Raw genomic sequence first — 27058 nt, forward strand, 5'->3', positions numbered from 1 at the left:
CTATATTCCAGCTTTGTGGGTTTTGTTGAGTGAGTGAATAAATCGTGCTCTCCAACCATTGTTTATAAAACTCACTGTTTCCAAAACTCACTGTTTCCAAAAATTCCCTGGCCATTCCTAGGCCCCAGCCCACAGGTTTCCACATACTAGTGTCTTCTCTCTCATCCCCATAGCTAGTCCCACCAGAAACAGTCTTTCCCTTCCCCTCTGATTATGTGAATCCTGCCCATGTCTCCAAGTTTGACTCAAGCTCTAACTTTGAAGTCTTCTGGAACTTTCTAGCCCATGGTATCTTCCTCCTTAGAAGAGCTATTGCATTTTTGGCACCACTCATTCATTTGCTCCATGTTTAGTAAGATGAACAGGATGCAGGCCCTGTGGTAGAGGAGCTCATGGTCAAATGGCATTTACTGTTACGTGGGCTGCTGCCCCGGAATCATACACCTGCCCCTCCCTTAAATAGAAACCAATTACTCTTATCTAAGTTTCAGGAGGAAGCTGCAAAGGGGAAAAAAACAAGATCTGGTTAGAATCAACTGGGCCCAAGATGGTGGAGGATTTGACTTCCATTAGAGCTTGAGCCTCATTATATGCTCACTGTAATACATTAGCATGCTAAATGAATGGCATACCCATCAGCACCATGACAGTTGAGGATTGCCATGACAACAGCTGGAAAAGCCCATACAAGGACTGAAAAGGAGACTTGTATCAGTTCTGGGTCTAAACCACACACCTTTTCTTGGATAATTCATGAGTATTCTTTTTCCAATTCTTTTTCCAGTTCCCTCCCTTTTACCTCAACCCTCCTAAATATTTGGTGTCTCCACCCAAATTGGGTTGAAAAGTTGACTTGCAAACTAGGTTCCTGCTTCTCCATTCTTTGGCCATTGAATAAAATCCATGCTGTACCAGTCACAGCATCAGTTTCATTATTGGCTGCATGAATCCAATCAAAAAAAGAACCTTCCAGGCTGGGACAGGTGGTCTCGGACCAGGCTAAGACCTGACCAATTCAATAATATTATCACATATTGCCTCATGTTGGGTCAGTAACCTTTTGTGTGTACGTTTTGTCTCCCCAGTTCCGTGATGGCAGAGGCCATGTTTTCAACTGGTTTCTCCCTCACCCCAGCTCTTAGCATGGTGTTCAATAAGCATTTTTTGAATGATTAAAATAATAATTCGATTTGACATTTTCCCCTCTTCATGGTTTTCTTCCTCCGCCCAGATAAAATAATTTCCCATCACCCGTACAAGGTACATAGGGGATGGCTCTCATTATCCTTATTTTATCAATGAGGAAACTGAGGCGCAGAATGGTGAAGCAAATTGTTCCCGACTGCAAGTGAGTCATGGTTGCTTCATTCAAAATAGAGGTTGAACAGTTTTGGAATCAAAGACAGCTCTATCTCCATGGTGCCAGTATTTAGCTATCTCCCTTAGACGCTGAGTACAAATTGTGCCCTATTACATACACATACTGACTTCATCAAAATTGCAGAGAGGAACACATATATGCTTGAAGTCAGAGTGTGGTTGGTGCAGTATAATTAATTTCCTTATATTCAAGATCAAGTTGTGTGAAAGGTAACATATGATAGATTCAAAAACATTCCCGAGAGGAAAGAGTGGGTGGCAGTTGGTGAGCTGCAACATTTTTCCTTTCATAGAACAATTCTCCTGGAAGAAACAGCATTGCTGCCTTTTTCTATTTTCAGCACAAAGTAACACTTAACTAATCCAATTATTATTCAAGTGAAGGTGTATAGCCACAAACCCTCACTTAATCTGCCAGTTTTGCAAAACAACAAGCTAACCTATAACAGAGGATGCAGATTGGGGGGTCTGCTGGCACAAATGAACTCACATAAAGGGTCTACAGATTTTTCACTTTAATTTGGAATGCATATAAAGGGATATTTATAACATCTATGAGGCAAGAAGAATCAAGAAAAACAAACCTTCATGTACCCATCAACCCAGCTTAACAAATAGAACAGTACCAATAGCCCTGAAACCTTTGAGGCACACACAGTACATGAAACAATCTGAATGAGCTGCCAGAGACAAAAATCAATTGGGACATTTCACACAAAAATCTGGATGGCCAGCCTCTCTTGAAAACCTGGCACCACTGGGCCTTCATTCCCAGAGGGAAATCATGGGTGGGCCCTGCGTGGGGTCGCCACTCCAGTTCACCCCACCCCACCCCGTGTCTGCTATCTGACTGCCTTTCTTCATCCACATGGCCTGTCTGGCCCTGAGACATCTGAGTTCATAACCCCTGGCACGTGTGTTTCCTTTCTGAGTTGGCTTTCTCCCCTTTGACGCTGTTCAAACTTTCTATTTCCCTAGTTCTCCTGCTTCTGCTTTAGGGGATTTCTTTTCTGGGTGAAGCAGGACCTTTAAGAGGCACTGGGCTCTCTGGAGATGCGCAGATGAGAAGAAACTGTCTCTGCCCTCAGTGGACATGTACCCACGGAGGAACTGACCTGTGTACAATTGCATATAATACAAGACAGGCAGCAACAGAAATGGAGAAAGGGTTGCAGGAACACAGAGCAGGGGGAAACTGTGTGTTAGCCAGGGTTCTCCAGAGAAACAGAACCAACAGGATGTGTGTGTGTGTGTGTGTGTGTGTGTGTGTGTGTGTGTGTGTGTGTGTGTGTCTTTCTATCTATCTAGAGATGGATTTCAAGGATTCGCCTCATGTGATGTGGGGGCTGGCAAGTCTGAAATCTGCAGGGTGGGCTGAGAGGCTGGAGACCCAGGGAGGAGCTGATGTTACAGCTTGTCTGCTAGCAGAATTCCCTCTTCCTTGGGGGACCTCTGCCTTTTTCTCCAAAGGTCTTCAACCAATTGGATGTGACCCACATACATTATGGAAGTTTACACTTTTACTGACTTAAAAGTTAGTCTCATCTGAAAAACACCTTCACAGCAACATCTAGACTGGGTTTGACCAAATATCGGGTACTGTGGCCTAAGTCGACACATTAAAAGTAACCATCTCAGGCTGCACGAGTGTATGTGTGTGTGCATGTGGAGGTTCAGGTAGGAATTTGAGAGGCAGGAACACAGGGGAAGAACATTTTGTGTAGAGGGAACACTGGGAACAGAAAGAACAGAGGTGGAGAAAACTGATTCTGTTCAGAGTAATGAGCACTGCAGCAGAGGGGTAAAAAGTGCCAGGATGGTGCTGGGGGGCGTGGCACAGTGCAGCGTGGACAAGGTGGGTGGGGAATTGCGGGCAGGAGAAAATGCGATTGGAGAGAGCTCAATGGAGCTAGGTCGGGAATGACCTAGGATGCAGTGGGAGGTGTCAAAGATTCTGAGTAGAGAAGTGGCACACTAGGACTGTGTGTTGTAAGAACTTTTAAGAAAACTGGCAGACATGTAAAGGGTGGGGTGGGGGGGAAAAGGGAAGCAGGAAATGCAGCGAGGAAGCTTCTAGGATAATAAAGAGCAGGCTTGAGCTATGTTCAAACTATCTGGGAAAAATATCCTGTTTTTTTTTTTCTATGTAGGAAAAGATAGCTGATAAACAGGTATATTGTTCTTAAATTGGCACTTGAGGGGGGAGTATAACTCAGGGGTAGAGTGTGTGCTTAGCATGCACGAGGTCCTGGGTTCGATCCACGGTACCTCCACTGAAAAAAAAATCACAGCTTAAATTGGCACTCATGCCAAAAAAAAGAAGATTGCTCACTACAGGTGTGGGGGTAAAAAAAAAGGCCTGAACTTGGCAGTTAGTCAATAAACCAATTTGAGTGGCATCAGGTGGGAAGGAGGGCCTGTTTATGGATAGCAGGGAGGTTATTTATTTTTAACTGTTTTTCTCTTTTGTCTTTTTTTGGGGGGCGGTAATTAGGTTTATTTGTTTACCTTTATTTATTAATGGAGGCACTGGGGATTGAACCCAGGACCTCAGGCATGCTAAGCATGCGCTCTACCACTGAGCTATGCCTACCCACCTCCCCTCTGAGGTTTTAAGTCTGAGTGTGAGAAATGATACTATTACCTGAGATAAAGGCCAGAGGAGGGAGTTGTTTGGGGAGATGATGAATCCTGTTTGGGACTGGCTGAGTTTGAGGGGTATGAGATACCCTGGTTAACTGTGTGGCCCTGGCTTCACTTGGCGTGGCGTGCATTGCACTCCTAGCCCCACCGCTCACTAGCCTCACCAGCCGTGGGAGCCACAGCCTAGTATTTCTGTGCACTGGGGGGAACGGGACCTTTCTTCTAGGGCTGCTGTGAGGATTAGATGAGCTAATAATACATGTGAAGCACTGAGAACATTGCTGCTCAACAGACACAGAAACAGTTAAGGATGTGGCTCTTAATCTTCGCAGAGAACGTCAGGAAGACTTCCAAAGCACCTTCCGGTCTCCACATCCCACTCACAGACTGATTGTAATTAAACTATATCTCCAGGATGAATCTTCCCTGTCTTTTGCTTCATAAGATTAGAACGGCCAACATGAAGGGAGAATTCGCAAAAGAAAGTCTGGGATTCTACCTAAGAACACAATTCTGTATTTCTTAATAGAGAACGCTGGTTTGGACAGTATCATTCTGGCTCCAGTGAAAATGTATGTTTTTTTCCACACCACAGAGCAATTCTCTGACACCAGCTGGGTATCCTCCAATTCAACTCAATTCTGACATTATCTATCTGGAGATAAGATTAGGTCCCACAGGCTAAGGGCTCAGTCCCATGAGACTGCCCCGCCTCCTCTACCGTGGAAGCCAATCGCAAATCCACGTTTCACCTGTCCTTCTGACCAACCGGCCAGAGAATGGAGATTCCAACATCCGACCCCCGCTCCGCCTTGGGTTCATTTAATTTACTAGAGCAGCTCACAGAATTCAGACAAGTATTTTACTTTCTAGAGTACCGATTTATTATAAAAGGACATAACTCAGGAACAGCCAGATGGAAGAGATGCATAGGGTAAGGGATGAGAAAAGGGCGCCAGCTTCCACGTGAACCTGGAAGCTCTGCGAATCACGTCTTCTTGGGTATTTATGGAGGCTTCGTCACGTAGGCACGATGGATTAAACCATCGGCTGTTCGTGATTGAACTCAATCTCCAGCCTCTCTCCCCCCACCAGAGGTGAGGATGTGGGATTGAATATTCCAAGTTCCAACCCTCTAATCACGTGGTTGGCTCCTCTGGCAACCAGCCCCCATCCTTAGATGCAGTCCAAAGTCGTTTCATTAGCATAACAAAAGACCTTTAATCACTCTCGTCGCGGGAAATTCCTAGAGTTTTAGGAGCTGTGTGCCAGGAACAAGGTCAAAGACCAAATATATATTTCTCATTTAAAAATCACAATATTACAGTCAAAACAAGATGTCTTTGAAGAAATAAAAATTAAACGATTGAAAAGGTTTAAAAAAATTTTTAATGTAGCTATCAAGGTCTATAGGACAATGACAGCAATAATCACTAAGTAGGAAGGTGTAGGGGGAAAAGTGAATTCGTTTTAGGAAGCTCAGTGTATGTTTGGTCGTCCCTCCATACGTGCCGGTTCTGCATCCGAGGATCGAAATATTTGGGGGAAAACAAGTCCCGTAAAGTTCCTCAAAGCAAAACTTGAATTTACCCTGCGCCAGTAACTATTTACATAGTATTTACAATCATTTACATACTATTTATATTGGATTAGGTTTTATAAGTAATCTAGAGATGGTTTAAAGTACAGGTAATATGTATATATATATGACGGCAACATTGTGCTGTACACCAGAAATGGAGACATTGTAACCGACTATACTTCAGTTAAAAAAAAAAAAGGACAGGCATACCTCTTTTTAATGTGCTTCAAAGATACCGCGTTTTTTTACAAATTGAAGGTTTGTGGCAATCTTGCATCGAGCAAGTCTTATGAGCGCCATTTTTCCAACAGCATTTGCTCACTTCGTGTCTCTGTGTCACATTTTGGGGATTCTCACAATATTTCAAACTTTTTCATTATTATATTTGTTATGGCGATCTGTGATCAGTGATCTTTGATGTTACTATTGCAAAAAGATTATGATTCACTGAAGGCTCAGATGATGGTTAACATTTTAATTAATTATTTGTTTTGTTTTGTTTTGTTTTGAGGGGGGAAGAGGTAATTAGTTTGATTTATTTTTAATGGAGATAATTGGGGATTGAACCCAGGACCTTGTGCATGCTAAGCATGCACTCTACCACTGAGCTATAACCTCCCCTCTGAAGTATTTTTAAATTAGGATATATCCATTTTTTTAGACATTACACACATAACAGACTACAGTATAGTGTAAATATCTATATACACTGGGAAAGAAAAAATTTTGTGTGATTATTGCAATATTCGCTTTATTTTGGTTGACCGGAACCAAACCTGCAATATATCTGAAGTCTGCCTATATGCGGGAGGATGTACCTGGGTTACACGTAAATACTACACCATTTTATATAAGGGACTTGAGCATCGGAGGATTTTGGTATTTGAGCGAGGTCCTGGAACCAATCCCCTGTGGATACAGAGGGATGAGTGTAATTTCAACACAGGACTGCTACTCAGCCCTATCTATGAGGTCATGGCCAAGTTCTACATCACCTGAGAGAGAAACTGCTAAAAATGCCCCTATTACCTAAGCTGCAGCGTGGAATCTTGAAAGTATGTGACCCCCTTTGCAGTATTTCCAAGACTCCTCATCTTCTCTTCCAAAGCAAGGCATCCCCCTTGCCCTGTTCCCTCTGGTTCAGAGCCTCTACCCTAGGCTTCCCTGTTATTTATTCCTTGTACTGCCCAGTCACTTTGCATGAATGAAAGCAGAATTACACTGGATTTTTCTGTTTGAAAATATTTTTAGCAAAGTTAGTGGCAGAGAAGATGCCCTCTGATACAAGTTTGTTTTACCTTTTTTTAAAATTATTTTTTATTTTTTGAAGACTGACTTTGTTCATTGAGGGTTTTTGTTGTTGTTTTTTGTTTTCTGTTGTTTTGTTTTGGGGAGTAATTAGGTTTATTTATTTCTTTTTATTTTTAGAGGAGGTACTGGGGATTGAATCCAGGACCTTGTGCATGCTGAGCATGTGCTTTACCACTTGAGATATATCCTCCCCCCAATTTTGTTTTTCATCTTGCCATCTCTGTGAGAGGAAAGCGGATTCCAGGCCAGATCTGCTATTTGGGAGTGTAATAATTGCCTAAAACAAACCTGGTTTTGTATGTACCAGCTCCCACCCTTGGAGAATAAAAGTGTACAGCAATATCCTAGAGTCTAAGACTCCTCTTTTCCATTCAGAAATTTTATCAGCCTTCATAGCAAGATTTTTCCTAATTACTATAAATTACCTCGCATTGGAAACTGAACCTGCTGTATCTGAAGCCACAAATACTCAAAAAGGTGATTACACTTTAAAACATAAAAGAAGACAGTAGGCAACTGCTTTTACCTCCACACCTACAATCATCTGTTCCCATTACAGGGGAGTTCCACCCTCCTTGAACTTTATTCCCTATCCACACTAAAGGGAAGTGTGGGTCACTTGGACCCAGAAGGCCCCCTGGACCTTGCAGAAAAACAGCGGGCAATCATGAAGCTGATTAAAGGCTCTGAGGTTTCTGTCTCTTGGAATTCCTCTTATTACTGCTTTTCTTCGAGCTGCAGACTAGTATAATGATCTTTCTGCAAGGTTTTAGGCTACTTGGACACATTATTTATTTGCATCATGATAATGTGATTTCAGTCTATCTCAGTCTCAGAAAGTGGTGATGAAATTGCTTAAAGCCATGTGTAGAAGCGAATAATGGATCTAGACCCCTTAACATGCCCACATTACAACTTGCAGAGGCAGGGCATTTGTACTGTTCACCCATCTTCAGCAACTATCGGGCTTCTATGTGCCATACCTTGTGCAGTCCGAGGTGGTGAGACAGGTTCCCTCCGCTCCGTGTGCTCACACACAACTACAGTAGGACACAGTGAGTGTTATAGTGGAGACTCGAACAGTGAGGACTCTGGGAGCACAATGCCAGAGCAAACCACTCTGCTGGGAAGGTTGAGACAATGGGGAGATGGACGTGTATCCACCGTGTACTAAGGTCTTACTCCTTTCACCCGTGAGCCCTTGAATCCCAACCATATTTTTATTCTAACTTTATAGACAAGGAAACTGAGGCCCGGAGATGTCAGGTGAGTTGCCTCTAGTCCACAGCTTGTAAGCAGTAGAGCAGGGATCTGAACTGCCAGTTCAAGGACCTCCAGTTGCTAGGCAGCCTCCAGTGATGGGGGGTGGGGTGGGGATGGGAGTGGGGGTGGTGCAAATAGTATACTTGCTTCAGTATGGGCACTCAACAATGCCTGGGAATGAAAGAAAGGGAGCATGCGAAAAATCTCCCTATTTCAGCTTTTCCTAACCCTTTTTAGGTCACTTCAAGGCAAATTTGCAAATAAGGGCCATGTGAAAAAGATATGCAAATGACGACTTAGTGGAAAAGCCATTCCGAGTGCTTGTGAAAGTTGGTTCATTTAGCCACCTCAAGCGCACACATCATTCTTTTTCAGAATGAATGTGTTTGAAGACAAAGCTTTATGTTTCCCTGCTTTTTTTCCAAATTTATATTCCAATTATAACGTATTGATTAACAAAACACCCTGGTGGTTTGAACTGAGTATGCCTATGAGCAAGGGTTAATTGAAAATAGGAAATGGCAATATATTTTTAATCCTTTTAGGTACTCCCATGGTAGTACCCTGTAGAGTGGCTCTACTCAAAAGTAAAATAAAGCCCAGACCTAGGGTATTCAGCACATCCCATTGTTACTACATGCAGTTTGAATTGTCAGAACTCACAGCTTTTGAATCTGTTTACCCTGGTCTACATGAAAAGGAAACTGAAGCAAAACCAAGCAAAAACACACCTCACCAATGCTCTGTGAGACTTTGTGAATCTCAGGGCTGAAAGGAACTCTAATGATCATTAATCGTAATGGTTTTCGAAGGGGCAAAAATCTGTATTTTTGGTTGTCACAATGACTGGCAAGGGCAACTGGCAGTTAGTGGGCAGAGACCAGGCATGCTAGAAATTCTACAACGCCGGTCAGTCCCATACAGTGAAGAATTGATCCTCTGGATACTCACATAAGTGAAAAACTAGTTCATCATGATGTAAGCCTAGAACTAACACATTTTACATACAAACAAAAGTATTTTTTGCCCAGTTTCCATATACACTGAATTCTCTAGGAATGTAACTACTGTATCAATTGAGGCAACACTGTACTGTTTTGTTTCAAACATTACCAAGCGTTCACCATTTTGGGAAAATAAGGTCATCAATGGCAATGCTGCTCATGGTAGTTGTGAAAACACACTTTTTTGTTTGCATCTGTGACTGCACTGAGCAGGTATCATCATTTAGTGTCCTTGTGTGGGAGCGTTCACATATTAAAATACATTGTTTTATTATAATTACTTTGCTTTTATTCTAAAGTTAGGTCTTGGGTGGTTTTTTTTTTTTGAGATTGTGTGTTGTTAGATCTAGGTTATATTATCTACGACTTTTTTTCAGTATGGTTAACGGGGGCATGACAAAATACTCGTTATAAAACGGAGTTGGGTCTTTCATAGGGTCAAGTCGTCCAGCTCCTCTTACAGATAAGGAAATTGAGACCCAGAGCAGTTAAGCAACTTGCCCAGGACACAAGTGTTATATTATCTCCCTATCTCGTTAGAATTTCGGTTTGAATTTTAAAAATTGGAATAGGAGAGAAGCTAAGTGGTAAATTATGTGATGAGAACAAGCTATCTGAATTCTGGCAGCAGAAGGTAACCTGGGGGATGGTGGAAAACTCTGTACATTATATTTAATTCTGTCAGGCTGAGGGTCAGAAGAGGGGGGTGGGAAACGTTTATAAGGACCCCTCTATGCGGCGCTCGCTTAAAGCCAGCTCAACACATTTTCTTCTATTTAAGGTTATGCGGCACTGAGGCTGGGACTAGGGGTAGCCTGCTTAGGAGAGGGCCACAAGGGATTCCTCCGACGGCATAAACCCATTTCCTCTCGGGATTCCCTATCTACTGTGTGGGCCGAGGGTCACCCCGACCCCAGGCCGATAATGCTTTAGACTTCTTTGGCAGGCCCAGACTGCGCCCAGCCACAAACAGCTGCGACTCCCTTGGAGAGCCGTTCTCCATCCTTAGGGTCCTCTGGCTTTGAGGGCGACAGCATCGAGCCGGTGGCCACCGGCCCTGAGCCGCAGGATACCATGCAGGAGGAAACTAGGGGTGTAAAGGACCGGTCTTGCTGGCGGAGGGCAGGGGTCCAAGAAGGGTGCGCTACCACCAGCTCAAGTTCAGCGCGTGATTGTCTCATTGTCTCCTGACCGCGGGGGGCGGGGATGCGCGCCAAGGCGCGCTCACGCCGGGGAGCCGTGTGTGTGTAACTTGAGGGGCTGTCGCGTTCCTAGGCGGCGCCCCCGCTGCCTAGGCAACGGCGCGGTAAAGGTTCCCACCACCACTGCGTTCGACCAGCTCCCCTCCACCTCCTCCCTCCATTCCCAATCATCCCGCCCTCTTCCCTCCTTTTACCCCTCCTCCTCTCCCCTGCCTCCCTCCCTCTCCCCTCTCTTCTTCCCTCCTCCTCTCTCCTCTTCTCCCCCGATTCCGAACACTACTTAAAACCACGGTTTCCTGCTCCACAAAATGGCCTCCGTGTTCGACACCTGCGGTCACGTGACCCGTCGTCCCCTCGGCTTGGGGCCTCTTTTTCCCCAACTCCGATTTCGGGGAGGCTGCCCGCGAAACAGCGAGGGCTGATTAGTTTGGAACAATCTAACAATATCTGCAAGTCTAGGGGACTGAGGAAGAAAGGGGGGAGAGAGAGAGCGAGCGCGCGCCCTAGAAAGAAACAGCGAAACCTGGGGATATTGGGGGAAAAAAGGGGAAAAAGGCCTAGGTTAGATTTTAAGATCTCCTAGCTGGCGAAAAGCGGGAATGACGAGATCTCGCGAGATCTCGAGACCTCCTAGACTTAGGGTAACAGCGGAGGACTGGGGAAGTGGAACTCAAGTGAACTAGGACAGCATTTGGTGCTGGGAGTTCCAGGGCAGGACGATGAGCCGGGGACGCGACTGACTAGGAAATCTCGCGAGGTTAGGACTAAAGGAGCGCGCAGTAGCTAGGCAGAAGTCGTAGCGGCGAGAGGAGTGCGGGTGTGAGAGGGAGGGCATACGTCTTACGTGCTGACGTAGCAGTCGTTCAAGCGGGTATATTAGGTCCGTGGCCGCGCCGTGCGCCTCAGAGCCGCAGTTCTCCCGTGAGAGAGCCTTCGCGGTGAACCAAACACAGTAGCTCAGCAGCGGAAGACTCCGAGTTCTCGGTACTCTTCAGGGATGAGTCATGTGGCGGTGGAAAATGCGCTCGGGCTGGACCAGCAGGTGAGCCGCAAAGAGCCTATCTGGGCTGTTGCTTCATGAATTTCTCCCCTGACCTAACTTGGGCTTGTGGCGCAGCGCTACCTAGCACCCTCAGTTCCCATTTTTCTGGGTCCTTCTAGCTGGCGAGCGTCAATACCCCGGGGCTGTGGAGGAACGGGGAGGTGACAGGAATGTTGGTTGTGCATGTCGCTGGGGCCGAGGCCCGCGCTTGGCCCCGCGGTATTGTCCCCGGGCCGAGCACAATGGCGGCTTTTGTGTGTGTGCGCGCAGGCGGGCGGAGGGGGAGGGGGAGGGGCGCGCGCTCTCGCGGAGGCGCGCACGCGCGAACCTCGACTGACTAGTGACCCATGGGTGTGTGGAGGGGGCGGGGCGCGGCGCGGGGGTTCACGAATGGGGACCTTTTTGGCCCTGAGGGCTCAGGCTTTGGCGGCGTGCATGGCCCGGATTCCCGTCAGAGACACCCGAGCAGCGTCAGTCTGTGTGTGCGCGCGCGCGTGAACGATAGGTGGAACGCGGCCCTGGAATGTGGGAGGGGGCGGCGCGGGGGGGGTGGCCTTCGCTCGGGGTAATGGCGGCGGCCTCCTTTGTGTGGTGGTGGGTGGCTGGGCGGCGCTGCGGTCCACGACCGGGTAAGGCTTGGCCGCCGAGGGCCCGGAAACGAGGATGGAACGGGCATCTCGTTCCTCCCGGGCTTCCTTCCGCAGGCCTTTTCGCTCCAGCCCGGTTTCCGCAGGGCCATCGCAGGCCCGGCGCCACTGCCCCCGAGGCCGCGTTTCCGGTGGAAAGTTTTGTGACGCAGAAGATTCGGGGAGGAGTGGGGGGGGGGAGGGAAGGGAAGGGGAGGGAGGAATGGGCCGCTGCATGCGCGGTGGCGCCGGGCTCTAGAGATGGAGATGGAACGCGGCGGGGAGACGTCAGGGAGGTGGGGGACCCAGCTCGGCTCTTTCCTCCTCGCTTGCTCCCGCTAGTCACTGTGTGGCGATTTAGCCCAGGGCCACGCATTGTTTTGGGGGGTAGCGCGGGTTGTGTGAGTGTCCTCAGGTTAGTGACGTTTGATTAGGGAATCGAGCAGAGTGAAAAAACCTGGAGTGTGGCTTGGGGAGAAATAACAAAATAAAAATTTTGTTATTGACTTGTTGCTGTCTGTGGAGTGGTATTTTGAAATCGGTCAGAGGCTCCTTGTCTGTCGCCTTAACAGGAACCCCCTCTTAAAGGGTTTAGGGGTAGAGGAGAGGACGCGTGATCTGAAGAGGAGGGAGGGGCTCTGGGCTGAGGGAGCAGGAAGTCTGCATCCCTCAGCAGCAGTGGCACCACGCTTCAGAGAAGCTCTTAAGTGGGATGTTTGTTGCCTTTAAACTTCTGCCTAACACGAACTCCAGAATTCTGAAACGAAGTTGTGTGACACATATGAATTGATAATGGCCTTTCATGTACTCGTGTGTGATCTCTTTTTAGGGATCTAACGATCAGTTTCTTTGGGAGCATTTTTTCCCATTAATGAATCAATTATATTAAATCCACCAAATTACTGACACTTCATATGTTAAATGGAGCACAGACATAAAAAATCTGGTATCAAGAGCATAGGTATCCCCAGTTTTAACATTTTCCATATAGGTGGTGCCGTTTTTAAGAGTCTAGGCAGGAATGAAATTTGTAACCGATGTAATTGGAAAAAAATACGCAGTTAGAATTAAGCAGCAAGCAAATTCGCAACTGAGAAAATTGCAATAATGTGATCCTAACAGTTTACAGTAGCATTTAAAGTGCCTTTTTAGTTTTGCCAAGTGTAACATTAATAACAATCTATTGCAACAAGTGCCAAGAGAAAGTTTTTGTTCCTATTGTGCCTTAAAGTATCAGTCTTGAGATAACTAATGCAGAGAAAGCACGACAGCGTATTTGCTACTAGAAAGTAGGAAATAAGGTACCTAAAAGTCTTAGCATACTTTTTTTTTAAAGATTCAGCATCTGCCTCCAATTTTCAGTGATTCCTTTAATGATATTTGCAACTTGACAGTATCACCTTGAGCTTTTAACAGGATTTATGTTATGGTATAGCATATCATCTTTGCAAACGGGTGGCAATAATGCTGTGTGACTGGGCACATTAAAAAGAAATACTGTTTTTGGCACAGTTTTCCCCCTATTGCTTGTAAATAGTTTTTTTAGTCATTACAGAATGGGATGAAGATAAGTTTTTTGGAGAATGTTGAGACTTTAAGCTCCCAGTGTAAAGGGATGGGTAGAAATGGAGATAAAAGGCAATAAAATGTGTCCTACTCTTTAAGGGTACTGAATGCCAGTTGTGCCATTTACGTCCCAAGTCTTCTGAACTTCAGTTGTGAAAATGGGAGAATAGATAGGTACCCACTTCACAGGGTTGTGCTTGACATAGTAGTGCTCAGTAAGTGGTGGTTATATTGGTTATATTGTTAACTTTCGTTCTGAAGAGTGCTATCCTAATTTAAAATACAATACTTGTGCAATATTTAGGGATAAAGGGATAAAATTTTGTTTTGACAGTTTTCAGGTGTGCTTTGTAGGTTTAAAATAATTCCACGTAGAAAGTTGGTGACATTGGAAACATTTGTCTCCAAATGTTTGGAGCTAAAATAAGTCCATTGACTATTTGACATTTTAAAATAATAACTTCTTGAGGTTTTACATATGGAAAATGTTACAGAGAAAATTCTCTTTGAATGAATGACTTAAATTTGGACCCAGTTTCTCCTGGATAGCACCACCACCACCTTGGTGTGGTAACTTCTGCAGTGTATTCAGTAGTACTGTAGTATTTTGCTTTTCCTTAGAACTTTACTGTTTTCAAAGCACATTCTTAGTCACATAAAGAGTTTCATATCAGCCCCCTGTGAGGCAGACAGGGCAACTAGTGCTAGTAAATGCTAGAGGGCAGGACTAGTTATCTAATATTTTGTAATATTTCTGGACGAGGACTGCTAACCAAAATTTAACTCTCTTCTAGTTTGCTGGCCTAGACCTGAACTCTTCAGATAATCAGAGTGGAGGAAGTACAGCCAGCAGTAAGTAAAAAACATTTTATGGATTTATTGAACATTAGAGCTTTAGTATCTTAACATTTCGTTGGATTTAAATTTAAAATTTAAGAATTTCCCTTCCAATTTTTATTGTGTTAAGAATTACGTGGGTAGCGTTAATGTAGTATTATTTAGTGATCAATTTAAAGCATTGTGGCCTTTTAGTAATAAAAGGGACTAGTTTTCTCTAGTGAAAAGAATTTAAGAACCTTATACAACTCATACATTATCTTCTAAGAGTTTGGTTGTGTCTATGAATCCTGAGCCCAGGTTAAAGGTGGTGGGAATGTGTTTCTCCCTACTAGAGTGAATCTACCAGTATTAAACTGAATAAAGGGAGCATTGACATTCATGAGCTACCCCCTTTCCAATGAGGATCATGAGACTTACTAATAGAACAAGGAAATGATGAATTTTGGGGTGCTGGTTAGGATTTTCCCCCCTTTTTTTTTTACTGAGGTATAATCAGTTTACAGTGTTGTATAGGACTTTTTAATTGCTGAATTGTGGTTATTCTTTTTGAAAAGATGTTAGATACAGAAGTTATATTTCGTATTTTTTTCCCCTTAAAAGGGTTTTTTTTTTTTTTTTTTTGGAGACTTGTTACAGATTAGTGTTAAGGTATAGGAGATCTTATCTTTGGTTTTTTTATTGGCAATAGACCTGCTTCGACTCAGGTCTCTTCCTACCCTATTAACCAAAAAAAAAAAAAATGTATGGGCTGTAGGGTCTGAAAGCACTATTTCTTCAAGCTCTGTGTGTTACATAGTAAAGGGCATGTCTTCAGTTTTAGGCAAAGATGGCCTCACTGGGCACACTGCTTGGTGTTTGTTGTAAATTTCACTTTATTTGGCATGCTAAGAATCTTTTAGGAATTGATCGTTCTGATAGAGATCTTTAATATTTAATTCAACCCAAGTGAAAAAGAAAGTTAAATTGCAGATTGACTACTAATAAGGCAAGTTGGCTTTCCTTGGTGGATATACATTATTTGCTTTTGTTTCTCATCTGTTGTCTAGGCTGTATTCTTACATGCAGAATAACAGTTGAGTTTGCTTAAACTCCACAAGGCTCAAGTTAAGATTCACAGTTCCTCGAAATCATTTCCTTTTTGCAGCTTTCCCATATACACATGTATTCTGTTTTGGAACTTACCCAGAATAGAAACAGAAAAGCCTCTTAGTGGCTGATTACATGATTTATTACTTTTAGGTTGTTATAGTAATACTTAAGTTACATGTTAAATGATTTATTAATACTTATGTTACATGGTTTTTTAGGTTGTTGTAGTAGTACTTATGTTGTAACTTTTGTTAGTTTGATAATTCTCTGAAATCACAGCAGGCCTTTAATAATACTGTGTTAAATTAGCCACTTGTGGCAAGGTAAATTTATTTGGATTTCAACTATTAGGTTCCAAGTCAAATTTGTCCTCCTTCCCTTTTTAAATTTCTCCTTATTAAAGCAATAACCCATTCAAAATAAAAGTAGATTCATTTCCCCCCTCACCTCTCAGTTTCCAATTAAGTAGTCAGACTGGAAGACTAGAGATGGAAAATTTTTCTTTCCAGGTCTGTTTTTTAACAGCATAAATGTTGGTAAAAGCTTTAACTTGAAAGTTTTTGGTATATGACATTTAACTTTGTTACTTTTTTTAGAAGGGCGCTATATTCCTCCTCACTTACGGAACAGAGAAGCTACTAAAGGTAAGTCCTTTGAGCAACTTTGTAGACTTAATTCTTGCTGCACTTTGAAATTGGAGCCTAGGTGGGGAAAATGAGATGCCTTGAGAAGTCTAAATGTTGTGGTCTCCTCTGCTACTATCAGAATTCTTTCAGATATTAGTGCTTACTTGCTTTGAGAAAACTTACCTAATGTCAGTGGAAAACTGCATTTCCTATGTCAGACTCTTCTGTGGCCAACGGCTTAGTTTTGTGCAGTTTCGCTAGTGTTGTACTTAACCTGTGTTTGTAATCATTAACAGCATGATTTCAATTTGAAAAAGGTGAGTGGGCACCCTGCTACGTAAACCAAACTGCTGCATGGTGATAACAGCCCAGTTATTTTTTTTTTAACTTTTTTAAATTGAGTTATAGTCATTTTACAATGTTGTGTCAAATAGCCCAGTTATTTCTATCATGTGGAGGTGCCAAAACAAAGATGGGATCACTAGGGGATAGTTAACAAGTTATGGCATTGGGCACACTCCCAGTAAGATGGGAATGATACTCTGGCTTCATCTCCTTGCCTTAATTACTTTGATTTGAAAGGTCTTGTGTAAAATTCAACACCTTATCTTTTCTCATTAATTTTGTAATCTAGTGATACAGAACTAGTTGATGTCTCATATTAAGGGACAACTGTTTAGGGACTGTATATTCTATAAAATAGGTGATCTGAGATTTAGAGGGAAAGGAAAGGTCAGGAAAATTATTTAAAGGTCAAAAAGAGGAATTAGCTTCACTGTCCCTGGCAATACATAGAATATAAAATCTGTATTATAATTCCTTAGCTATTATATCATTCTCTTTAGATACTATAGAGTCTTTATCATCATGGATTCTCTCATTATTCCATAGAGTGTGCTAGCTGACCCCATGTATATTTAGTGCTTTTTCCCCCTTCATTTCAGTGACAAGAATCAAAGAAGAGAGGGGCAGTATCATACAGGTTTTATAGCTGAAAGAGATCTTAGAAATCTAACTCAACTCTATTGGTAGCTAAGGCTGTTGATCACCTGGCTGGTAGAGGCATAAGGCAGAATGAAATTAACTTAATTAACTTGTAAACCATCTCTGGCTATTTAAAAAAGTGTCAATTGAAGCTAGTTAAACCCTCTACTTGTCTTAAAACCATCTGCCTGTTAGGTTAATTTATACCTTTGTCATTCCCTCTCAGTGAATGTTCATAGCTGTATCCTAGGAACCTGTCCACACTGAGTGTGTAGGTATAAGGCTTCCCTTTTTCTAGGTAGTCCTAATTCTCATCTGATGGTATGTATTTCATGTGAACAGAGCACTGTTCCTTATACTTTTTACTATTGGAACTAAACAATACTGTATTAATCTAGCTAATTCTGATGGTCATAAAATGATACCATAGTCATTGTGTTACAGGCAAAGCTATTGACTTTTTAGAAGTGGTATTCATTCAGAACATTTTCAGACTGTCAGATTGTTTGGTTTAGTGTACAGTATATTATAGTGCTAGTATAAACCAGCTCTAAATCTTGCTTTTCTTCTAGTGCCATTGTAGGAATATTTCCATTGTCCCTCTGATCAGGAGATAAAATAGTCAGTGGAGGGCTTCAAATTCAGAAACATAGGAATCATATTAAAGTGTTAATTTTCTAATTAATACAATAAAAATGTTTTTTTTTTAATTGAAGGATTCTATGATAAAGACAGTTCAGGGTGGAGTTCTAGTAAAGATAAGGATGCATACAGCAGTTTTGGATCCCGTGGTGATTCAAGAGGAAAGTCTAGTTTCTTCAGTGATCGTGGAGGTGGATCAAGGGGAAGGTAAGTGATTTCTAATTTTCTTGCGTTTGTTATGTGTAAGATACAGCAGTTAAGAAATTGGTCTTTAATTTGTACTCTGACTATTAAGCATGATTTTTTTTCCCCTTAGACCACTTATTGGATGTTAAGTATTATATCTGTTTAATCTTTTTTTTTTTAAACTGTAAGAGGTCTTTACTAAATTGAACTTGTTACAGGGAAATTAGATGAGAATAAGAATGCCGTTTGGCATAATGAAATCAGTTATTTTTATATTTCTCTAGTTTTATGTATTCTACTTAAGAGTAAGTTTAGTGAATGGCCTAATTTGGTTGACATTTTTGTGGATATTCTACATGACAATTTTTAAACACCTTATATTTTTGATTACACAAGTGTGGTGAACTGACCTCATGCGCCTAATAGCTGTGGTTAGTCCTGTGTGTCCTGATTTTTCGAAAACAGGCCTAAAACTCTAAAAACATCTTAATTCAGGTAAGGATTATTTTCTACCTTTTATCCAAAGTCTGTCACACAGGTGAATTGTCCTTTAAGTAGCATCCTAGTATAACCGGGACAATTGATATTTGGTGTGATACTTTCTTTTCCCTACCGCTAAATATATTTGGATGAGAACTTTAAAGGTGTTATGTGCTGATTTTACATAAATAAGACTGATTCCCCCCCAGGGTTTTTATTAATTTTTTTGAAGTATAATTAACATTATATTAGTTTCAGGTATAAGGCTTGATTTTTGATTTCAGCATGTATGAGGCCTGTGTATGTAGGCTCTATAATTTTATAAGAATAAAGGAGGAGACTGAATTTCTAAAATAAAGTTATGTAACTGATACAGTCTGGTTAGAGGGTCTTATTTGTCAAATAAGAGTAAACCTGAATTGGACTGCTGACATCCTTGAGATTAGCAGTAATGAATAATTTGACTTTTGTTCAGGTACAGTAGTGGTAGTGGTAGGAATCTGATAGTGGTTAAATGATATGATTCTGATTAATCGATTGTGCTGTTCAGGTTTGATGATCGTGGACGAAGTGACTACGACGGCATTGGCAGCCGTGGTGACAGAGGTGGCTTTGGCAAATATGAACGTGGTGGAAATAGTCGCTGGTGTGACAAATCAGATGAAGATGATTGGTCAAAACCACTCCCACCAAGTGAACGCTTGGAACAGTAAGTGTTTGAAATGTATGTTAATTGTGATAAAGCCTTATTAGCTAATATAAGAAACTTACCAATCCTCTGATTTTAGGGAACTCTTTTCTGGAGGCAACACTGGGATTAACTTTGAAAAATATGATGACATTCCAGTTGAGGCAACAGGCAACAACTGTCCTCCACACATTGAAAGTGTAAGTTTTTTTGCTTGACTTTTTAAGACAGGGAAATGTAAGTGTTTTTACAGCACATCAAAATGAGATGGGCTTCCTAAAGGCATATATAAACCATACCTGCTTTAATTTAACAGTCTTTTAAAGTTACTCTAAAAACCTGCCTCACTGGTTTGTGGAAAGGGAGAGGTTGGGTTCGGTGTTACTATTACTAATAATTGGAAATAGAAAATGAATCAGATACAGGAAGAACCCAAAACTTCACTGTAGTTTAAGCTAGGGGGTTGATTTTTCTCAATGTAACATAAGTTTTACCATAAACTAACGTACAAATTGGCTGTTGGTTCTTTTTTTTCCTTCATTATTGTATTTATGTAAAACAAAATAGCTCCAGATAGCATTTCTGGCTATTTAATTTAACCCTGATTAATTTCTTAACAGTTCAGTGATGTTGAAATGGGAGAAATTATTATGGGAAACATTGAGCTTACTCGTTATACTCGCCCGACTCCAGTACAAAAGCATGCTATTCCTATTATCAAAGAGAAGAGAGACTTGATGGCTTGTGCCCAAACAGGTAAGCTCACTAGATAAAACTAAAGAGTTGTCAAGAATGCCTTAACTCAGCTTCCTCTCATAAAACCAGTACAAAAAACATAGACTCCTTAAGTTCCGTGGGGAAGCTTGAGTCCTATATGTAGCCTGACTGGTATGCTTTGATATAGGTAAGGAGTAGCTGGGTAGTATCTCTTTTAGTCTTAGCCCTTTGGATCCAGTGTTTCCATTGAGGAATCCTGGGTGTTAGCCTCTAAGAAAGTCATCAATCAGTCTGTTACTACTGTGTCAGGGATAGGTCACTGTGTTTGCAGTGGTGGGAAAATTTGCAGTGTAACATCATGGTATCTGGAATAAGAAGGGTAAGCGTTAGAGAATAACCTGTGATCCATAGGAATGTGGCCAAGGGAAGGTTCCTCCATGGGTAAAGTAGTACCTCTCATCTCTTGGGAATGGGGGTAGTTATGGCCTTTGAATTGAGAACAGACTTTATTATATCTTTGTGGGTTTGACAAGTTTGGAAGAGAGTGACAAGAGTCTCAATAAAAATACATGGCCCTTGAATAATTTAGTGTCTTTCCTTCCCTATGGAAGAGTGAGAATGTCATCCTTTATACACTATCAGTATATATAGAACCTAGAAGGAAGTGTTAGGAATTGGAATTAACACCAGTTCTGAGACAAAATCCCTGCTCTTTTTACCAACACAACTGTGAAGAAGTGAATAATGCTACATTGTTAGTGATCAGTTTGGTATACTTTTTCTGTAAAGGAACAAAATAAACTTTTGGATTATGGGCCATGTGGTCTCTTGCAACTACTCACTCAGCTCTGCTGTTGTGTGAAAGCAGCCATAGATGATATATAAATTATTGGTCATGGCTCTATTCTGATAAAGCTTTATTTACAAAGATAAATAGGCTGGACCTTACTTTGCTGACTCCTGTTAGAGATTGATCAAAATCATCACTTCATGGTATTTTTAAATAAGCTGTTTATTTTTAGAAAATTAATTTGGGAATAAAGTAAAAATTGCTAATTCATTGTTTAGTAATAGGGAAGTTAAACACTATCTACCAGTATATTTAGAAGTAATAAACAGGTTTTTCTGTGGTTAAATGACTGCTTTCTCTTAAACAGGGTCTGGCAAAACTGCAGCATTTCTCTTGCCCATCTTGAGTCAGATTTATTCAGATGGTCCAGGCGAGGCTTTGAGGGCCATGAAGGTAAGTATTTGTATATAAAATGAGAAGTTACTGTAGACCCTTATAGATAGCTGTTGAGAAAAGGCTTTCTAAATGACAATAAGACTTTATATTCCAGTCTATATAATTAAAAACAGTTTTCAAATGTAATCTGTAAATTACAGAAGGAAGTTACGTTGTAATGAACCTTTAAAGAACGATGTTAATAATTTAAATTATTTCTTAGGAAAATGGAAGGTATGGGCGCCGCAAACAATACCCAATCTCCTTGGTATTAGCACCAACTAGAGAATTGGCAGTACAGATCTATGAGGAAGCCAGGAAAGTAAGTATGCATTTCAGAAATTATTGGCTTTCTCATTGATTCTAAATGAAATATTTTGCGACCATGTAAAAAAATCTTGGCCTTGAAGCTGATAGAATTTCTTTGCTTATAGTTTTCATACCGATCTAGAGTTCGTCCTTGTGTGGTTTATGGTGGTGCTGATATTGGTCAGCAGATTCGAGACTTAGAACGTGGATGTCACTTGTTAGTAGCCACCCCAGGACGTCTTGTGGATATGATGGAAAGAGGGAAGATTGGATTAGACTTCTGCAAGTATGTTCATTTTTAAATGTGTGGAATGCAACATTTTTAAAATTACTGGCAAATGGTTTTGTGGAACTTCTCCATAAATTTTAAGATTGAGAAGCGATTTATGAGTCTTCCAACTTGTACAAAATGTTTGCTTATTGTAATTTTGATGTTAAAATCAGTGACATAAATTTTAGTAGAGGCTGAGAATAACCAGACTGTGGGACAAAGTCAAGTATAAGCTAATTAGGCTGTATGATCTTGGATGATTTATTGGCAGAGGTCCTGTGCTGAGTCATGTACATGGGTCAAATTGTGTGGTGTGAGAAATTTAAGTACCTAAATGAGTAATTAATGGCACTTACAGATACAGCTGTATTAAAGCTATCGTTTTTATCTCCTCAAATTCTAAACTGGATTTTTTTCTACAGATACTTGGTCTTAGATGAAGCTGATCGGATGTTGGATATGGGGTTTGAACCTCAAATACGTAGAATTGTTGAACAAGATACTATGCCACCAAAGGGAGTTCGCCACACTATGATGTTTAGTGCTACTTTCCCTAAGGAAATACAGGTATTGTTTGATGCTGTAAATCTTATTTTCTTAGGAATTTGTTTATCTCGGTAGATAATTTTTTTTTTTCTTTCAGATGCTTGCTCGTGATTTCTTGGATGAATACATCTTTCTGGCTGTAGGAAGAGTTGGCTCTACCTCTGAGAACATCACACAGAAAGTAGTTTGGGTGGAAGAGTCAGACAAACGATCATTTCTGCTTGACCTTCTAAACGCAACAGGTATAAATTTAGTGTCACTTGTTGCTTAGGTAATGGAAAATCCATTTGGATCGCCTTTATTGCTTTTCCTCCCCATTCAGACATTGTATTAAAACGGTCTATTTTAATTGCTTCTATTTGCAAGTTTGCTAAGTGCAAAGAGAACTAAGCCACTGTTAGTGACAGAAACCTTGTAATATTTTGACTTTAGGCAAAGATTCACTGACCTTAGTGTTTGTGGAGACCAAAAAGGGTGCAGATTCTCTAGAGGATTTCTTATACCATGAAGGATATGCTTGTACCAGTATCCATGGAGACCGATCTCAGAGAGATAGAGAAGAGGCCCTTCACCAGTTCCGCTCAGGAAAAAGCCCAATTCTAGTGGCTACAGCAGTATGTATAATATAATCTTGAAACATGTTCAACTGTTCGCTTTCTTTTAAGTGGACCATACGTAACAAGTTATTTTTTAGGTAGCAGCAAGAGGACTGGACATTTCAAATGTGAAACATGTTATCAATTTTGACTTGCCAAGTGATATTGAAGAATATGTGCATCGCATTGGCCGTACAGGACGTGTAGGAAACCTTGGTAAATGTTTGATTACTCGATGGTCTGGTGGTTACTGATTTTTCAGGGTAATGCTTACAGCAAAGAACTTTCTAGGATCTTAATAGAAGTCCTATTTCCAAGGAATGCAGTTAAAAATACATCTCAGGAGTGGCAGAAAAGTCAGGGTTTGTTCAAAGAACTTTGAGTTGGTTAAATAGCAAATTGTATATATATATATATTTTTTTAGTATTCAACTTAATATTCTAATATTGTAATAAGGTAAGAATACTGTGCTACTTTATGGAAGACCTTAATTTATGTACTTTTTGGGGACTGTTTTAGGCCTTGCCACCTCATTCTTTAATGAGAGGAACATAAACATTACCAAGGATTTGTTGGATCTTCTTGTTGAAGCTAAACAAGAAGTGCCATCTTGGTTAGAAAACATGGCTTATGAACACCACTACAAGGGTAGCAGTCGTGGACGATCCAAGAGGTGAGTTACAGATGGTGTATAATGAGGGGGATGGGTGCTATGTCCATGGTTAACTTTTCAAGGTTATTTAGTTTAAAGAAGCTTAATTTTCTTAGGTGCCTCATCTTTTGGGTAAGGGGTATAATTAGAAATGGTGATATTGTTAGTGTCAGCCTTCCACAGATAAAACCTTTTAAAGTCACTCTTAGGGAAAATAGGGCTGCTGGATAGAATTGTTTGAATTGGAAAATCAGAAATTTGTCATTGGAAAGTTTTAACAAAAATTGGGTTTTTTGTCAAATTTCATCTTTACGTGAACTAAACACATACTTGTCCTTGTAGTAGTAGATTCAGTGGAGGATTCGGTGCCAGAGACTATCGGCAAAGTAGCGGTGCCAGCAGTTCCAGCTTCAGCAGCAGCCGCGCCAGCAGCAGCCGCAGTGGTGGCGGTGGCCATGGCAGTAGCAGAGGGTTTGGTGGAGGTAATGTTAATTTTTAACCTCATGTCTTTGGGAAGGTTTTTTGTTTTCGTTTTTCGTCATTTTCAAAGTATGACTTAAAATATTGGGAAGTTTGGCCCTGTAGATTGCTTTTTGTAATTTTGCATCAAAATACTTAAAGAAGGGAAAGATTGTATTAAACGATGGATGACTTAATTAATTTTTCTTTTTTTAATCTCTCACTAGGTGGCTATGGAGGCTTTTACAACAGTGATGGATATGGAGGAAATTATAACTCCCAGGGGGTTGACTGGTGGGGTAACTGAACCTGCTTTGCAGTAGGTCACCCTGCCAAACAAGCTAATATGGAAACCACATGTAACTTAGCCAGACTATACCTTGTGTAGCTTCAAGAACTCGCAGTACATTACCAGCTGTGATTCTCCACTGAAATTTTTTTTTTAAGGGAGCTCAAGGTCATATGAAGAGATGAAAGGAACAATCAGCAGCCCTGTTCAGAAGGTGATTTGAAGACTTCATTGCTGTAGTTTGGATTAACTCCCCTCCCGCCAACCCCCATCCCAAACTGCATTTATAATTTTGTGACTGAGGATCATTTGTTTGTTAATGTACTGTGCCTTTAACTTTAGACAACTTTTTATTTTGATGTCCTGTTGGCTCAGTAATGCTCAAGATATCAATTGTTTTGACAAAATAAATTTACTGAACTTGGGCTAAAATCAAACCTTGGCACACAGGTGTGATACAACTTAACAGGAATCATCGATTCATCCATAAATATTATAAGGAAAAAAACTTATGCGGTAGCCTGCATTAGGGCTTTTTGATACTTGCAGATTGGGGGAAAACAAACAACAAACGTCTTGAAGCATATTAATGGAATTAGTTTCTAATGTGGCAAACTGTATTAAGTTAAAGTTCTGATTTGCTCACTCTATCCTGGATAGGTATTTAGAACCTGATAGTCTTTAAACAAGCCATTCCAGTCATGATGAGGTGATGTATGAATACATGCATACATTCAAAGCACTGTTTTCAAAGTTAATGCAAGTAAATACAGCAATTCCTCTTTCAGTGTTTAGGCAGATCATTAATTATGAGCTAGCCAAATGTGGGCATACTATTACAGGGAAAGTTTAAAGGTCTGATAACTTGAAATAGGTTTTTAGAAGAATTCATCTACTTAGACTTTTTAAATGCCTGCCATAAATGAAATTGAAATGGTAGAATGGCTGACCACAGCAATGACCAGCCCTCATTAGGGCCCTGGATGATTTTTGGTCTAATAACGCATGCTAGTGTTGATGTTTTTTGGTCAAGAGGGTATGAACAGGAAGAATTAATGGCAGCAGGCTTTATTTTAAATGCCGATTCACATTACTCTGTTCAAGCTGCGTTGAGATGTTAAACTGGCTTACTATAGACTTTGTAAAAATGGCTCCAGAAGAGTAACAAACTGAAATCTTTGAGATCACACAGGTTGGAAATATGTACATAACTGCACAAGGTGTCAATTCTGCTATACAGTGCAGTTTTAGTCAGTTTTAGTTGCATAGGTTTCCATTGTATTTATAGTCTGTTTATGCTAAATCTGGCCAAAGATGAGCATTGTCCACCACTAAAATGCCTCTGCCACTTTGAATTCTGTGCTAATTTTGTGGCCAGAATGCGGTGATCAAAACGCTCAATCTTTATACAGTGGCATAGGAAGATGGCAAAAATTTCCTAAAGTGCAATAGATTTTCAAGTGTATTGTGCCTTGTTCTAAAACTTTTATTAAGTAGGTGCACTTGACAGTATTGAGGTCATTTGTTATGGTGCTATTTCAATTAGTCTAGGTTTAGGCCCTTGTACATTTTGCCCATAACTTTTTACAAAGTACTTCTTTTATTGCACATTCAGAGAATTTTATATATATGTCTTGTGTGCGTGTCCTTAAACTTCCAATCTTATTTTGTCTCTTGGAGATTGTTGAACGCAGCTTGTCTAGGAAGGGGATGGGACTAGATTCTAAAATTTATTTGGGACCATGGGAATGATAGTTGGGAAGAAAACTTTGCACACGACAGATTTCTAGATACTTTTTGCTGCTAGTTTTATGTAATATTTATTGAACATTTTGACAAATATTTATTTTTGTAAGCCTAAAAGTGATTCTTTGAAAGTTTAAAGAAACTTGACCAAAAGACAGTACAAAAACACTGGCACTTGAATGTTGAATGTCACCGTATGCGTGAAATTATATATTTCGGGGTAGTGTGAGCTTTTAATGTTAAGTCATATTAAACTCTTAAGTCAAATTAAGCAGACCCGGCATTGGCAGTGTAGCCATAACTTTCTGATGTTAGTAAAAACAAAATTGGCGACTTTAAATTAAATCATGCCAAGGTTTTGATACACTTGTCTTAAGATATTAATGAAACACTTCAAAACACTGATATGAAGTGTCCAGATTCTCAGATGTTTGTTGTGTGAGTTTTGTTTAGTTGTGTGTATTTTTTTTTCAGTGAATGTCTGGCACATTGCAATCCTCAAACATGTGGTTATCTTTGTTGTATTGGCATAATCAGTGACTTGTACATTCAGCGATAGCATTTGAGCAAGTTTTATCAGCAAGCAATATTTTCAGTTAATAAATAAGGTTTCAAAAATCACGTAAGAATGGATTTAAACTTGCTGAATGTAAAGATTGAACCTCAAGTCACTGTAGCTTTAGTAATTGCTTATTGTATTAGTTTAGATGCTAGCACTGCATGTGCTGTGCATATTCTGATTTTATTAAAATAAAAAAATGAACTGCACAGTCTCTTTTGTGTTGTCAATTGTGGTTTATTATTAGAGGTGAAAATAAAGTTGTGCTATTGCCTGAAGAGTTGTAAGACGTAATTTTTTGGGTTGCCTTCCAGTGCTGATTTTGAGATGCCTCTTGGAGAGAGAATTATTCTGGTACAGTTTCAGTAAAAGATGAAGATGGTGGTTGGACTGCAGTGAAAAAAGGATTTTTGTAATAGACGGAAACCCAAAAGGTCCTTGTTGATGTACATCTTACTGATAAAAGTTTAATTTATGGAAGGGAGTATCTTCTTGGAATGAGTTGGGTAAAAGTCAAATGTATTAGAATCTAAC

The 27058-nt window shown here is 40.9% G+C and overlaps 1 protein-coding gene across 3 annotated transcripts; it reads left to right on the plus strand.

Annotated features, from left to right (window-relative positions):
* The first annotated feature begins 11069 nt into the window (after window positions 1–11069).
* On the plus strand, window positions 11070–26738 carry DDX3X (DEAD-box helicase 3 X-linked). 3 transcript variants are annotated; one of them, XM_006211819.4, is made up of 17 exons: window positions 11070–11427; window positions 14414–14471; window positions 16145–16192; window positions 17875–18007; window positions 19017–19175; window positions 19255–19354; window positions 19775–19910; window positions 21029–21114; window positions 21320–21418; window positions 21531–21691; window positions 22099–22243; window positions 22320–22464; window positions 22655–22836; window positions 22917–23034; window positions 23339–23492; window positions 23814–23953; window positions 24158–26738. In XM_006211819.4, exons 1-17 carry the CDS (start codon window positions 11383–11385, stop codon window positions 24235–24237), a joined length of 1989 nt encoding a protein of 662 aa, XP_006211881.1. In that variant the 5' UTR covers window positions 11070–11382; the 3' UTR covers window positions 24238–26738. The 3 variants fall into 3 exon arrangements, with proteins under 3 accessions (XP_006211881.1, XP_006211882.1, XP_031527154.1); XM_006211820.4 differs by having other exon boundaries at window positions 11270–11427; window positions 23817–23953; XM_031671294.2 differs by having other exon boundaries at window positions 11270–11427; window positions 23820–23953; window positions 24158–24288.
* The last annotated feature ends 320 nt before the right edge of the window (window positions 26739–27058 follow it).

This window comes from Vicugna pacos, chromosome X (genome assembly GCF_048564905.1).
Source record: "Vicugna pacos chromosome X, VicPac4, whole genome shotgun sequence".
In the NCBI taxonomy this organism is placed as follows: domain Eukaryota; kingdom Metazoa; phylum Chordata; class Mammalia; order Artiodactyla; family Camelidae; genus Vicugna; species Vicugna pacos.